Raw genomic sequence first — 17,732 nt, 5'->3', positions numbered from 1 at the left:
TTTGGTACCAGGGATTGAACTCAGGACCCTGTGCTTGTGAAGTGGCGGAACCACTGGGATAAATCTCTGGCTCTAGGCTGTCTATATTTATCCTATGATGTTGATTTAAGAACTTGAATATTTTTGTATTGGTAGTACAATTTCTTTTTTTTGTTATTAAACATCAGTTCTTTTCTTTTCAACAGGTTCTTGCTATCTTGCTATTATAGTCCAGGCTGGCCTCAAATTTGCAGCAATCTTTCTAAGTGGTGGAATTATAGGTATTCACTACCACACCTCCCCGTCAAGTCTTTTTAAAATTTGTTGAGAATGTCATGTCAACTCACTTTTAAAATCAGTTAACATATAGGGTGACATACAGCTTACTGTCAAGTATTTTTCCTACTCCTTAATTTAAAATGTCAACTAGGAAATAGAGTAATATGAACCTTAAATTAATATTATTTTTTGTTTATAATATAGAATCACTTAATTGTTCTTTGATGTGTAAAGTATTATTTCTGGGGATATATAATTTTAAACACATTATTTTAAGATGGACAAGAAAAAAATTAATGATTCCTATCTGTATACATATTTGTGTGGTTTCTCCTCTTTCATAGATACAATTCCCACAGAAGCAAACTCCCATCTACTATGGAAACAATTCTGGTGACAAAATAAGAACAGTAACATTATAAAATTAGTCCATATCTTTGCGTTAAAAGACACAAAATACAAATATTTGATTTTAATGAACAAACACAACTGACTGCATGGCTTATTTAGGAATCAGTTATACATCTCTCAGTCCATATTCTAAAAGTTTAAAATAAAGACAAATAATTGTTTTATTTTATGTAAGTATAGAATAAGAATCAACTTGCACTATTATACATATTTAGTCACATAGATAATAAATTTCATGTCATAACCAAGTATAGAATTACCAATTGTTTAAAAAATAATGACATTTTTATTCAAAGTATTAATTATGTTCACTTGACAATGTAATGTGTGCAGTCAGTAGGACTATTCTAAAAATCAACTAACATATTTAACAAAGTAGAACTAAAAATACAACACTAACATATTGAAATTTCTACTTAGTGATTGGTTATAATGAGAAATCACAGGTATAGATCAAGGGGAACATAAAAAAGTAATACTTGTCTAATGTACTCCATCTTCAAAGGGTAAACTGAGTCTTCTCATTTATTAGGAACTCTACACACAGATTGTTTTATAGATCACTTACCTTGAAATCATATTCCCATTTGCCTGTCTTCTGATAAAGGTAGACAAGAGGGGGGAGGAAAATCTATAAGCTTGTGTGATTTCACTACACATCAATTTAACATATTTCATCTGCTAAAAAATTCCTTTCATATTGTGCCCTGGGAAACATTTTATACAGATGGATATGAAATTCATAGCAAGTATTTTCTCAGTCAGCTTGCACAGTCATATGAAAAACAAGACTAATTTTAGCATCATATTTAGCTCCCTTTTTTCTTTGTTGCATAGTGTTTGTTGAACATAAGTGTTTTGATCTAAAATTAGATTCTCACACTGTATGTAGTTGCCTAGATGTTTAAAAAGAAATGTGATTAAGTGCACATATTGTAGGAAAATGTAAATTTCAGAAATAATGGAACAAAATTGTGATGTTCACATAGTATATAAGAAAACCTGAGTGAAATAAAATGAATAAATGATAGACTTTCATTAAAACAATTTATAGTTGGTTATTGAAATGAAATTTACTATTTTTCTCTTTTATTTTTATCATGGTGGCAACAGCTATTTCATGATCCTGAAGTGATTAGGTTATTTATTCAAGAGATTTGGGACAAGACAGATATCCTGCAATTTTTTAAATCTGTAAATGGTCAGTTATAAAGCAGCAGCAAAGGTGGGCATGGTGGCACACAACTGTAATACTAGCACTTTGGGAGGCTGAGGCAGGAGGATCACAAGTTCAAGCTCAGCCTGGACAGCTTAATGACATGTGGGGCCCTGTCTCAAACATAAAATTTTTTAAAAGTACTGGAAGGAAATGCATCTCAGTGCTAGATTGGATCCCCAGTACCACAAAAAATGTAGTAGCAAATTAAATTCATACTTATGTTATTAAAGCCATATATATTCAGGAATATGAAAAACCCTATATTTCAAATCAAAGTTAAGCAGAGTTATGCACTTATTACCCACCTGTCCTTAGGTCCATCCAACTGAAATAAGAAGCAATTAGATATTCATTATACTATGAACATATAGAGATGGAGTTTCTAAACAATCATAGTCACACAGTGCTTTTATGACTCTCTTCATTTAGATGGGATATATTTATCATATAATATCTTTCCTGTTACTAAGAAAGAAATTTTATGTGAATAAAAGTTGGCATAGGAAATCATTGTTAGCCATTAATTAATTCATTACACTATGTTACATTTAGCTTTACTAGAACAGCTCTATCAAAAGAATCTGTTTGTACTCTAGTAGAAAAACCAGAAATCTGGCTGTGCAAACTTAGACCATGTCTTTACTCTATTTTCCTGTTTACCAATGTGAAAAATAAGTGAGTAATAGTATCTATTTTATAACACTTTTCAGAGTTTCAGAAGAAAACAGATAACATTATAGCATTCAATTAACTGCTTTCTCTTTCTTTGTTCTCTCAGCTAAGAAATAAATGGAACCAAAGGAGTTGGATGGACTTTATATTTTGAAGCTTCATGGCACTGTTTCCACTTTTCTCTGGACTTTCCATCAATTCAGCTCCCACTTACAACTTTCTTTTTTAAGATTGAAAGAACTGTGGGAGATAAGGTGATGTGACTTTTCAGCTGCTCACACTGTGAGATTCCCAATTGTACTGATAACTAGCTTTCTTTGAAAACTTTATTAGGACCTAAATCCTAGCTTTGTTGCTAGAATGGTAATCTTTGACCATCACCTTTCTCCGGATAAAGTCTGGAGAAAGGAACTTTAAGGTACATTTCTACTCTTTAATTCTGTGAACTCCATTCATTTTTATTCCGCACTACTTCTGACATTTCTCAAAGAATAATTTTGCCCTTGCTAACAAAGGTAAAACACTGAGTAATAGCAGTAGTGAGTAGCACTCATTAACTTTCAGCTGTTGGCTACTGAGCATGGCTCTCACATTTCAGCATCAGCATCTCTAATGCTTTTGCTGCCTGTTCTGCTCATCTTTCAAAGTGTATTCATGGCTTTTCCTGGTTTCGCAATGTTTCCCAACAGTGCATAAAAACCATGAAAGATACATAGATACTTGGTCACTGAACACACCAGTCATTTTTTATTTTGGTTTGTTTTTATGAGACAGGATCTTGCTATGGAGTTCAGGGTGTCCTTGAACTCACTATGCAGCCCAGGCTGGCCTGGAATTTGAGGCAATCCTCCTGCCTCAGCCTATCTGCCCCCAGTGAGTGCTGGGATCATAGGCATGTACCACCATGCTTGGCTACTATATAAACCAAGTTTTAGTGTACATATACTAAATGACCTAGGGATTTTGTTAAAGTAGTGCCTTAGATTTACTGTGTCCAGCATAGTGTTTTAAATTGTATTTTTCTAGCAAGTTGCTGGAGGATTCTATGAGTCTTAGACTAAACCCTTTGGTAGCAAGTATTTGAACTATCCTATGAACTAAAGAATCTCTAAATAAAAAACTCACACACAAAAGAGATCATAAAAAGTAGATATTATGTTTCACTTTAATTGCAAATTTATCTTCTCTTTAGTGACCTTACAATCAAATTTCACAGGTGAAGTTTCCATAGATACATTATTTCAATATTTGTTCCATTCTCATACAATTTCTGTACATTATTATCTAAACACTTTTAAATTTGGAAAGTTGATGTCATTAGACCAGGTGGAGATCATAATTTATTTTTGAAAATAAATATATAGGAGGGCCAGGGATTTAGCTCACTGGTTGGGTGACCTGCCTCGCAAGCACAGGGACCCGAGTTCAATCCCCAGTACCAAAAAATAAATAAATAAAAAACAAATATATAGGAGAGTAAATTAAATTATGGCACATAATTACTAAAATGATCAGATTGCTTATTTAAAATAACATTTCTCAATATTAAGCTTTTTGGATAATCCAAAAGCAGAATCAAGATGATTCAAGATATTATACTACTTTGAAATATTACAATCGATAACTATTAATTGTTCAAAAAAGTAAATTTATAAAATGACTTCATTACCATGGGGCAAGCCACATTTTTTTCACTTTTCTTTTGAAATTCCTTAGTATTTAGTGACCTTGATACTGACTTACAGAAAACATAAGCAAAAATGTACACTTATGTACAGAAATTATTTTAGAAATGAAGGAATTTAAATTATGACTATGGAAGCCCTCTGCCCTTGGGAGCTATAGAAAAATTTAAAGTTTAAAAATGGCATGCTGAAATTCAACACAGCCTTATTGTACAAAAATATATAATTTATTTCCTTTCTTAATAAATGTAGGCTAGATTTATTTATTTATTTTAGCATAAACCCAATAGTCTTGGGTTCCTGGAAGAAGCATAATAGCAACATCAAAAAGCTTTATTTAAAAAGTAAATACTACTTGCAGGATTTCTACTGCATCTGTGTCCTTCCTCAGAGAGTAGGGGGAGCACCGGTTAAGGACCTGGATTTACCTAACTTGTATTTAGTAGCAGAGAAGTCTTCTAAAAAATTAATAGAAAGGATGGTGATAATAGTTAAAGAAAAAACGGTGGTCTACAAGGGTAAGATATTGTGAAGGCATATGAACAGACCACAATGGTGCAACATAGGAAGGATTCTCGTGGTTTTTCTTAATTTTGCTCCAGAAGAAGATTTTACTTCTGAAGGGCTTGGTAACATTGTATAAATTTTAGGCTCAGAATTAGCCCTACTAAATCAGTTTCAAACTCTGTAAGAATTCAGTAGAATTTCCTACCACTTAATTTAAGAAAATATAAAGTCTCATAAGAAAAATTATGAGAAAATGAACAAATGGAAATAAAGTGTTTGTAAATGGGGAGGGGAGGAGGGGGTGAAGGGAGGGCAGGGACAAGGGAAAAAAATGAGAACCAAGACCTGTCATGTAAAGGTACAAGATCCTAATGAAGAATGTAACTGTGCTGTATACCTAAAATGTACCAATAAACTCAATAAAGGAAAAAAAAGAAAAGAAAATTTCCTCTAGGACTAAATGGAAAAAAAAAAAACGAAAATATAAAGTCATGCAAAATAAATGGCATTTAAAAGGTTTTATAAAAGAAGACCTTGTTAAAGTATCAGCAATATCCAAAACGTTGCACTTTAAAAGTGCACTTTGCACTTTTACAGTGTTACCCTTGCAGCATATTTGAGGGTTTCATGAAATACTGCACGTGTGAAGCCTGTTTATTGTGTTATTTATCTTGTAAAAGTAGAGTTCTTCTCTTTGATACTTTTGCTAAGCAAAGAGAACTAAAAGATATGACGCTATCGCTGAAGTTGCTTTCATATGTAGAGAAAAACATTTCTTTTTTATTAGCTCCATCTGATGGCTGAAATGATTTTTACACACTCATTGCTGACTGAAAGGGAAGCTATATTGGTGAGATGCGCTTAGCTAATTATATGTCTACTTGACTTATGAAATTCTGTAAAGTATTTATTATGGTAAATGGTAAAAAATTCTTTGCAATATTTTTCATAATAGTAAATAAATCTTGTCAGATTGTAAATTTTAGGATGAGAGCTATAAATATCAGAGTTTACAGTAGCATGAAATTTAAAATCTGAAAATATTAGTACATTGTCAATTTTGACCTATGTGTACAACCTCATTCACCTTACTCAGATAATTATAGTTCACCCTTGATTAATTTGTGTTGGCTTGTGCCTGGGGATCTCAAACATAACAGTGATTATACCTATTTTGTACCAATGAACCAATTTGGTTAAAAAAACTCTACTTACTTAATTTGGCATCCTAATATTACTAGTTATGAACATTCACACTTAAAATACAATTTTGTCAGTGCAGAAGAAAAAAGCTTTGGATTTAGTTTTGAAATATATGAATAAGCCTAACAATTAAATAAGAAAGTTCAGGAAATACTATACCTCAGCATCGTATTCCCACAGCTGGTTTCCTCTCATGTGGTGGCATTTTAACATAATTACAGGTCCATTGAGTCTGGATACATCCAAGCACAAGTCATCAGTTCTGATTTCTTTGTCAGCCGTATAAGAAAACACCTGAAAATTTAACACTCAGCCAATAAAACAGTATCTGCTTTACAACGAAAGTCACAGTGCATGAGATCTATCTGTGAAAGGTTTTGTACACATAAACACGATTTCATATATTTCTGCTGTGTGATCTGGAAAAATCTGGATCATCTCTCTGGGTCTTTTTCCTGAGCTGTGAAAAAGGGACAGTGTCATCTATTGTACAGAGTATTGGTGAAACCTGCACTTAACTAACTAAATTACTAAATACCTGTCATCTACTGGTGCTGTATTTCATGCATGACACTTGCCTTATAAAACTAAAAACAAGTTAAATAAAGTGATGTTTGTAAATTGGATGGAGCTCAATAAAAATAAGTATTTGTTCCCACAACCTCGTGACCAAGCCCCCACCTCCAGAGAAGATAATTATATTATCTAGAAGTTTAAATCTTTCTTTCAGTAACATAAATACACTATGTAATGTTTATTCAATGTTGTCAGTGAGTTTTGAAGGTTATAGAATTATCTTCTCCAGAGAACTCATTAATAGTAGTCTCATGTACTTATCAATTCTTAAATGGTTCTGCCTAAGCTTGACTGCAATTCTCAAAATATCCAGGAAATGTCAAGGTGGATTATGAACTCATTGTTAGAGAACTCAAATTGAAACTATAAGTATTTTTATTATTTTTTCCTTAATGCGAATGACTAACTTGTAATATTGACTATTACAGAATTATTACCAACATAATTATAATTTTTTCTCTTCTTTTAGCTATAACTAGTGTGATTCATTTGGTGAGATCCTTTCTGTTTTCTTCCTCGCAATGTCAGTGAGTGTATGAGAAAGATCATTCCAGCATTTTGTATGTTTCCTAAAGTAGTCTGAAGAAATCTGAGTAAATCAGCTCTACAAATAACTTTAAAATTCTGGAACTCAAATCTGTAAACTGAACAAGTGGTTCTTCTGCAAACCGCTAGTCAGGGTTTCTCTGAAAATCCTAAGTAGCTACAGAATATTACACTTCACTCCACCTATGGAAAAATTATTTATAATAGCTATACATTCAACTCAATATAGACTCCTGGGAAATATTTATTTTGGCAATATTTATTCAATTCAATTATATAAAATATAAATTTAATGAATATTATTAAAATAAACTTATCTTTATTATGTCTTCATGTTTGTACTGTTAAGGAAAAACAAGTAACCAAAGAACAAAATTAAAGATAAATGTATCCTTCCCAAACATTTTAATTTTTAAATGCACAGTTCTAATCTGTTTAAATCAAATAACTGAATGTAGCAGTGAATCTTAAACTGATGAAAAGAAAATCCTAGAGAAATGTATTTTGCCCATTGTAGCATTATTTTAATACTGACTCTTGCGTGTAGAAATTGTTTTCTTAGACTGTATAGAGGCACTGGTATTAAAGGGGAACCCGAGGATCCTCATTCAGCTTTACTTATACTAATGCACCGAGCAATGTTTTTCCTCAGGTCCCATATAACAATTTGGAAATTGTACTTTTTGAAAGTCCTAGAAAAGAGTGTAACATACTCTTTGTCACTCAAATTATCATTTTGATTTTTTGGTGTTTAGTTACCATAAGTAATTTATGTTCAAAACACATATATTTGAAAAAAATTGAGCCTATATATATATATACATATATATATATATAAAATTAAGCCTATATATATATATACATATATATATATATAAAATTAAGCCTATATATATATATATATATACACACACATATATATACACACACATACATATAGACATATATGTACACATATATCTGAAATCTCTCCTTGACCTTTGTACTGGAAAAAAAAATAACTCTTGTTGAAATGCTTGGCCCACAAGTAATTTTTCTTCAAAAAAGAGATCTTAGTTGATGTTTCATTATTTTCTGGTATCAGTGTAAAATCAGGATTAATTTATTCCGTATCTGAGAATCTTATTCCCATGCTGGATTGTTTCTAAGCTATTTTCCCTCTTTAATAATAATAAGACAGTGCATGTTAATACATACATGCCTTTTTATTTAATCTAGAAATTATTATGTTTCATCACAATTATTTAACCTTCATATATATATATGAAAATTGGTTTGAGTATACTGAAACAACATGCACAAATTTTTGCAAGATGTCCTAGTACATACAGAGTATTCAGTAATTGATATTTAGTATTATACAAATCTTTGGAATTATTACCCCATTGTGCACTTGTGTGTTGATTCTCAGTTTCATAATATACTGTTTCTCTGTAGGACAGAAGCCAGCAGGATTTGTACCTGCTTGTTTGTGTTGATACCTTGGTTACTGTCCGCAGATCTGAAGAAACATTCTATTACCTGAGGGCAGGCTTTCCTGACACCTTCAGTTAGTGTTATCTGCATAGAACCTGGACATCCAGATTCACCACTTCTGAGTTCCTATGACTTTGAGATGCTTGCAAGATTTCCTACTGGCCACTTTTCTCCATGTGTGTTACCTATTGTCTATCTCACCACTTTAAACAGATTAATTTTCCCAGTTGGTATGTGTAATTCTCAGCACTGATCCTGCCGTTTGTTCTGCTACTGCTGTAGTTAAAAATGTATGCCTGACCATAATGTAAAATAAAATATGTGAAACCTGTACAACTCTGAAACACTTTAAATTGTCACACTGGTGGATAACTATGTGAGACTGATTTCCTTCATTAGGGAACTCTCATTTTACATTCTTACCAAGGGAAAAAAAAGGACTCTATCCTCAGTTTTGTTACCATCCAACTTGTTTTATCATTGATTACCAGTACTTATCTTTACTAAAACCAGAAGTCTACAAACCCATAGGTTTAACATGTGATTTCAGTTACTTCACTGCCTGACTTTAATGACAGTCAATTGATTCAATGTCCAATCAGTTTAATTAAGCGAGGGGACTAGTGGCAGAGGGTAACAATCAGTTTCCATGACCTTTTTTCCACTAGACAAGAGAAAACTGAGAGGAAGTTAATATTTATGGAGTACTTACAGATAGAAGAAACCATATGTAATATTCTTCATATACATTACATTAAATAAATGGGTCCTTTTGTTTCATTGTACAGTTACATTTATACTATAAATGTTACAATGTTGCAAAATATAGGTCAAATTCTTTATATAAACTTTGGAGAGGAAATAGTTATTATTGCTTTTAAAATTCTGTTTTATAATCGATGTTCATATTATCTAAATATATTAAAAATGAACTATTTAATTACACGTATGTTCCTATGCAGTCTCTTGGTCAATCTAGATCTATAATCATTTAAAAAATCAATTTTTATTCAATTCTTTTAATTTGAGCCATTTTATAAAAAGAGATGAATCCTATGGTTGATTTTGATTGTGAGAAACTTGTTGGTCAGTATGCTTTTAAAAACTCCTTTGATCACCATGACCGCACAATTTCTAGTATCTTATATTGGGTTATTTTGCTAGGGTTACCAAAACTGATATCATAGACTAGGTGACTTTCACAGTAGAAATGTATTTCCTGACGAGTCTGTCAATAGGATTAGTTTTTTCAAAGACCTCTTTTGTCTCATTTGTGGGCATCTTATCTCCATATTCATGTGAACTTTACTCTGTGCCTACATCCAAATTTCATCTAAAAATGTCTGAGTTACATAAGGTTAGAGCCCTCACTTTTCCTAATTATCTGTGAAAAGAACCATATCTACAAACATAGTCACATGCTGATTTGCTGGGGGTTAGGAATTCAAAATAAGAAATTGAGGTTAGGAGCAAAATTCAGCCTATAACATATCTTGACCACATAAAAATTACTGAAAGATAATATGTCTTTCCCATAAATGAAAACTATAGCATACTTTTTAAAAATTTTTATCTAGATCATATTAGAAACTGATTCAGTAATGATAATGCTGTTGAGTATTATTAATCAAAACTCAAAATTTTATGTAATATCAAATTTTCTCTTGTCTATATGGAACATGCTTTGAATTTTAGTGTCTGGGTTGAAAATAATAGCATCTAGTTATATTATTTAAAAATTTCAAATCAATCATTTTCACAACCCTTCTTTGACTTAGATTTATGTTCAAAAAATAGCTTTTTTTAACTGACTAGCCTAATTTTACATCTTTATTAAAGTCAGACTGATTTGTCTATAAATTGATGTTGTATTCAAATGAGTACACTACATATAAGATGATAGCTAAGTGCAATCTTAATTTCTTTTAATCTTGTTATTTTTATTTCCCAGGAGTTAAACTGTTTTTATTATTTCATATATGCATATAGTTTGCCCTAGATTTTTCTTTTGGGGAATTATGTCTAAAACAACTTATAATTCTTCCAATATCTAAAATTTTTAGAAATATAAACAATTTTCAGACTTTTTTGAGAATGATGTAAAATATTCTTCATTAAACCAATGCTTTATTTCACACAATAAAAGGGTGTCTATAAACTTTTAAAAATTATATCATGTTAATAATCCTGATGTACGCATAGATATCTCTTTAAAAAAACAATTTCTCCTTTGCCTCTTTGAGAAATTACAATTTTTTGATCAGCTTGGTGACATGAACAGCTGGGAGTGCAACCTAATTGCCGCAGTGCCATTTGCAGAATGACTAGGTGCTCTGTGGTACCTGGACCTTGCCTGCTTCAGCAAAGGGGTCAGGAGCTGAGCGCCCTCTGCTGGCATTTTCTTTCTTTTTTAAAAATAATTTCTTTATTATTATTAATTTTATTGATACATTTTAGGTATACAATATAACGATACTCATCACTGTAAATTTGTACCTTTATGTACTCTATCTTGGTTCTTATTTTTTCCAATTCCCCTGCCCTCTCTTCAACCCCTCTCCCTTTCCTATTTACAAAGACTTTGTTTCCATTTTTCCATTTTCTCATATTAATTTCATTCCTTTCCCTTTCTTTTACCCCTCCTACTTCAACTTCCCCTTTGCCTCTTTTCCTCCTATTTCACATTATCTGTTATACCTTTTAGTTCTTATTTACACTTTCAGTTTCTCACACCAGAGGAATTATTTGGTGTTTGCACATGTGTCCTATTTATTTCACTTAAGAATATTAGTGTTAGCATTTTCTTACTACACACCTGCTTTTCTCATCCTCAGATGAAGATATGGATGGATAGAGGATATATGATAGATAAACAGATAGATGGATGGGATGATATAGATAGATAGATTTTTGGTTTGCTAATTGTTATTAACATAGACTTGACAAATAAACATATACTTTAAATACACACAGAATATGCAGTGTGCATATAAATTTCTCCTGTTTAATTCAGCATGATTATATAGGATATAGTTTCCCTATCTTTTAACTTTTCATTTATAAATATTTTTGCCTGTCAGTTCTCCAGGGAAATATTTACTATTAGACTTTATAGTTTGAAGGGTGTCTAGATACCATTTTATGCTAACTGCTTCACTTTCTAGATAAAAAAGTTGAGTCACAAAATTTTTGGGATTCACTCAATAGTTCCAGTATGCTTATTGACAGGTCTCTCTGGGCCTCTCATTCACATCTTTGCTGCCATTCTTTTGTATTACTCTACTGCACTGCATATACATATAGCAGAGTCATTTTACAGCTTTGGACGCTGGCAGATTTTAAGTATTCTGAATGCAGTTAATTTGGGAAATCTGTCAGCAACCATCAAGAAGGATAGAGTGTAAGAAAAGAACTCATAATAGTTTTCCTTCTCATTCTGTAAAATGTCTCAGGAAAACTGTAGTGAGGTAAAAGGGAAAGCTCTTTACTATACAAGTTAGTCTTTCAGTGGAAAAGTTTGTTTAAAAATACACTCTCCTGAAGTCAGTATGGACAGTGAAGAAACAGAATTGAGTTCATCACTGTTGTTTACCAGACTTTGCTTCCAGACAAGACTTTTTTTTAATGCCCTAAATGATTTCAGGTGTCATTTATAGTGTGGTAACTCTGTGGTTTGTGTCAATAAGAGTAAGAAATAAGTAGCGCTTAGCTGTGACTTTTAATATCCTTACACTTCTAGTTGGTATCTTTTATGTTCTAAAATTCTCTTAAAAAGGGAATGTTGTAAGTATATCATCTTCAATATTCTTGTCTCACCTTCCACATCGTCTGTGAAGCCTTAACTATTTTTCATTTCATCTTAGTGTAACTATGTTTCATTATTTTTGCTCATCACAGCATCTCATTTGTCTATTCCTGATGTGATGATTACTAGTCATATTACTAGGATTATCTTCCCACTCCAAGTTGCCAAGGAAAAGGCTGTCTTCCATGAAACCTTAATACATTCTTTACTTTTTCACTTAATACTTTGCAACTACTTTTCCACAGATAGTTTATCTGTATTTTACTACAGGATGTATCATATCTGTGTATCTTTTGGACAGGATAATATTAAAATAATGAGCCTCAGAAATTTACAGATTGATGTTTGAAATCCACTACTCATCAGAAGTTAGTTACTGTGAGGGTTGGTAAAATCTTGCTTTCCTCATCTTGGATAAGGGATGAAGGATTCCTTCTGTTTCATGTGCCATTTTAAAAAGATCAAACAAGGCAATTTATGTAAGCTCCAATCACAGTACTTGCCTCAAGTAGTATTAGAATATCAGTGATTATCTATGCAACATTCATGCATAAAATCTATAATTGATTACATTCTTTCTCATGTTTTCCCCACTGTCAATGTATGTTTATCAAAAAACCTTGCTACTCAGGCATGGTGGCACATGCCTGTAATCCTAGCACTAAGGAAGCTGAGGCAGTAGGATCACTGTGAGTTCAAAACTAGCCTCGGCTACATAGTGAGTTCCAGGTCAGTCTCAACTACATAGTGAGACCCTGACTCAAAAAACCAAAAAAAAAAAAAAAAAAACCGAACAAACAAACAAACAATAAAACTTGCTAAACTAGTCAAGGTTGCCAAGTGCGTATTTTGAGTGCATTTGTTAATTTTTCTAGGGAGAAAGTAGTGTCCAATAATTAATTACTAAAATGGAAATGGAAACATTTTGTCTTGGAAATTCTCTGGTTCACTCTGTAGAAAATGAAGCAAGAATATAAAATAGTAAAATAAATAGCACACACCAATCCAATTACAAAATGTGACCAATATTTCTATTTTCTTTCTACTATATTGATAAATCCTCCCATTTTAAACATTACTAATATTAAATGTTATATATTTTAAAACTTTACTCTGCCTTAAGGGTTTTAAAGGAAATTTATAGTTTGTGACAGCAAATATATAAGTATTATGCTTCAAATACTTGTATTTTACTATTGCAACACTGAAGACTATAAATTGCACTTTTAAGTCCATTTGGGAACCCCTTCCAGACTCTGTCCCCCTGAATAGACTTGGTTGAGCAGAGGATGTGTCACTGTGACTGTGGTACCACGTACAGGTGGCCCAAGGTTCCTATCCCTTGCTGTACCTGCCCTACATAACCTCCTTCCCTTGGTGTGAGAGAAACTGAAGCTATAGTAGGAGAGTCACTCCAGGATTCTATTATGCTATAAAATGTTATGTAAAATCTCAGACTAGGAAACAGAAGAACGACATTCCCCTGCTGGCTCTAGGATGAAAATGTCGTGTTTTGGAGAAGACAACGCAGCAGGGACGGGAGGCAGAGATCCAGAAAACATACAGACAGAGATGAAGTCAGTTCTACAGTGGCAAGAAATGGAATTTTGGCAAAAAGAAAGAGATTTAGAAACGTTTTTGGGCCTCAGATGAAGCCAAAGCTCTGGCCAACATCCTGATTTCAGTAGGCTGAGACTCTGACAAGAAAACTCAGCCGCACCATGTCGGTATTTCTAAACTACAGATCATTACTTTTTTTTTGCACATAATTTTATGCTGATAAATATGATGAAATATGTTAAGCTACAATGGAAAACTAATCACAAAAAAAGGAAACATGCAAAAACTAAACCTTCTCTCTCCATCCAGAATGTCTTCTCCAGTGCTCAGTTATCAGCCTTCCAATCATTCATTCAGGAGTTTACTCAGCGGTCACTTGCAAGTTGTGGAGTATGTGAGGCATTGTCTTTTATCTATACACCATTTATGTAATGTTAATTCAATACACAGACATCATTTGAGTGTAAGAATTTCCTCTGCTGTCAACGTGCCTTAAACTTTGGCCATTTTCTCACTGTAATCATTTTCTGTATGTTTCCTTATATTATTCCTTAAATGTTTACTCTTCGAGGGACTGGCCATCAAAAACAAATTGCAAAGGGAAAAAATTGAACTCTTGAGTGGGATAATATTTTTTGGTCAGAGCAACATAAGAACAATTTTCTTCTGTGACTGTGTCACTGGTCGGTACACTGTATAAGGTATCTGGTCTTTGAAATTCTTATTCATCTTTGCCTATTAGTGTAAAGTAGACATAGAAGCAATAATACAAGTGCTTCATATGACATTATATAAACTATTATATTTGTTTTGCTGTTTAATAATTGCAAATCAATAATAAAAGACTTTGTACAATCCTATCTAAATCTATATTAATATGTTTGCCATATATACTAATTACGTTCATCTTGGGGAATTGGTACACATACATATTTCATCTTGGTAATTTTATATCCCTTCTCCTCTCCCTCTTTGTTTCCCAGCTCTTCTGATCACTACCTTCAGAACCTACCTCCATGTTTTTTAACATCTTTTATTTTGCTCTTTAGACTATTTATATTTTGATCTCTTATATTAGAGAAATAGCACACTATTTAACTTTCTATATCCAATTTTTTTCACTTAACATTATAGTCTCAAGATCCATCCATTTTACTGTGACTGACTCAAATTTATTTTTATGGCTCAGTAATACTCCGTTGTGTATGTATAACACATTTTCTTTATGCATTCATCTGTTGACAGACATATGTCTCTTCAAATTTTAGTTATTATGAATTGTGCTGCTATAAATGTGTTTGCATGTGTCAGTGCAAAATAATAACTTCAACTTTTGGGGGACAATATCCATAAGAGGGATAGGTGAATTAAATGAGATTTCTACTTTTAGATTTTTGAGGATCTCCATACAGATTTCCATAGTGATTGTATTAGTTTACATTCTCACCAACAGTGTAGAACTTTTTCCCCCCACAACCTTGCCTCTGGTTGTTGTTTTTGAATCTTTGATACATAACCATTCTTACTGGAAAGATAAAATAACGGTATTGTTTTAATGGCCAAAGGTGCTGAATATTTTTTGACGTAGTTATTGATGATTTAAACTTCTTTCGAGAAGTATCTATTCATTTTGTTTTTATTGGGCTTTTATTTTTTAGGGTCTTTATTTTTGAGTTCTTCTTATGTTTTAGAATTTAGTTTCCTATCTGAAGAGTAGCTGGCCAAGATTTTTTGCCACTTGGTTATGTTGTCTCTTCATTCTTTTTACTGTTTGTTTTCCTACGAAGAAGTGTTTGAATTTGATAAATCCCATCTGTTGATTCTTGGTATCATATCTTGTGAAATTAGGATTATATTCAGGAAGTCCATGCTTTTTCTTATGTTTTTGCAGTGTTTTGCCACTATTTTCTTTAAGCAGATTCACCTTTCATACCCATTTGGATTTGATTTTGCTACAGGGTGAGAGATGTGAATCAGGATTGAATTTTCTGCATGCGCATAACCAGTTTTCTCAGTACGGTTTGTTAAGGAGATTACTTTTCCTCCAGCTTAAATTATTGATTCCTTTGTTAAAATCAGATAATTGAAGGTACTTGTGGTTGTTTCTACATCCTCAATTCTGTTCTATTCATCAATACGTCTTTGTGTGTGTGTGTGTGTGTGTGTGTGCGCGCGCGCGCGCTCATATTTGTCAGTACCATACTATCGATAACAATGTCGATACCATTGTTACTGTTGCTTTGTAGTATAACTTAAAGTTCAGGACTGTAATATCTTCTACTATGTTCTTGTTGCTCAGGATTGCTTTGGCTATTTTGGGTTTGTTCCAATTCTATACAAATTTTAGAATTAATTTTTCTAGTGCTGTGGAAAATGCTGTTGTATTTTGAGCAGTATTGCATTAAATCTACATATCAGTTTTGGTAAGATGGCCATTTTAATAATGTTGGTTCTGCTTATTCAAAAGAAAGACATCTTTCCATTTTTCTAATGTTCTCTTCAATCTTTTTTTTTCAGAGTACTATAGATATTTTTATATAGTTATTTCTTCTCGGGTTGGGTAATTACTTTTCTATTTAATTTTTGAAGCTACTATGAATGGAAGTGTCTTCTTGATTGGTGGGGTTCATTTTGATGTGTAGAAACACTATTGATTTTTGTGTGTTCTAGCTAAATATATTTTTACTTGCACTTTTGTAAAATTTTATATGTTATCAAGGGTTTTCACTGATCATCACAAGATACTTCCTAACACTGGTATGTAGTGTTTTAATTAGATAAAAGTATTAACTATATGGAAATTCTGAAAAGGCAAATTATAACATTCTAGAGGACACAAAAATATACTTAGTGTATAATATTTTCAAGTAGTTCTTATCTGTAAACTATTCTTTAGTGTAAATTACACACTATTTTAGAAAATAACTTCCCCATTATTATCACAGCATTCCTGGGGTACGATTAATTCTAAATGTTGTAGGTGAGTTCACACTTGCTAGAAGCAAGTGTAAGGAAAAATCAGTAAACAATATTTGAGTAGCACTTGCTATGTGTTGGGCAAGATGGCTTTTATTTAAAATGTATAGTATATTAAATAGGTTAGAGCATATATCATATATTATGCATTTCTTCAGTAAACATTAAAGCATTACTATTCTTATTTTATAATAAGAAAAATAATCCTTTGGAGTTTAAATAAATTCCATGAAGTCACTCAACTTTTAAATAAAAGAATTAGTCCTTGAAATTGTGTGACAGGTCCCAAAGCCCATGTTCTTTCCACAAACTTAACATTTTGCTTCTTGTTGATAAAATTTGTTTTTCAATTAATTTCCAGACTTTATTTAGATTTTATTAGTTTTTCCTAGCTTTCCTACATGAAGAAGTTTTGTTCATTTTTTTAGTATATTAACTGTATTCAATCACGCTCTTTAGTCTATTCAGACAGAGAATTGGACTTCCTCCTTATTCATGACCTTGACATATGTAAGAAGTACTTTTTAAATATTTACAAAAGGTCTCTCAGTTTGCATTTGCCTAATGTTTCTAGCGACGTTAGATTGGGGTTGTAGGGTTTTAGGAGGGAAACCATAAAGTTGTAATACCAGTTTTATCACATGATATCGCAAGTGTTATAAACATGACTCATGGTGTAGAAACTTAAGGTAGTTCACAATGTCTCTCAATTATTGTATAGTTATCATCACTTCTTTACCACGTATTATGATTTGGAAGAGCTACCAAGCACAGATTACATACAAAGACAGGAAAGAAGTTAAGTTCTATTAGCTGTAGAACATATATATATATATAT

The 17,732-nt window shown here is 32.2% G+C and overlaps 1 protein-coding gene across 1 annotated transcript in view; it reads right to left on the bottom strand.

Annotated features, from left to right (window-relative positions):
• The window catches only part of Galnt13 (polypeptide N-acetylgalactosaminyltransferase 13), a 487,818-nt gene that overhangs the window by 9,412 nt on the left and 460,674 nt on the right, over window positions 1-17,732 (bottom strand). Inside the window, exon 12 of the mRNA XM_010639279.2 lies at window positions 6,115-6,249. Coding sequence (XP_010637581.1) covers window positions 6,115-6,249 — 135 coding nt within the window. The remainder of the gene's footprint in view (window positions 1-6,114; window positions 6,250-17,732) is intronic.

Source organism: Fukomys damarensis, unplaced genomic scaffold (genome assembly GCF_012274545.1).
Source record: "Fukomys damarensis isolate Sample0158 unplaced genomic scaffold, DMR_v1.0_HiC HiC_scaffold_29, whole genome shotgun sequence".
Classification (NCBI taxonomy): Eukaryota; Metazoa; Chordata; class Mammalia; order Rodentia; family Bathyergidae; genus Fukomys; species Fukomys damarensis.
The sequence above is the reverse complement of the archived record's forward strand: the minus strand, read 5'-3'. Positions and strand labels throughout refer to the sequence as shown.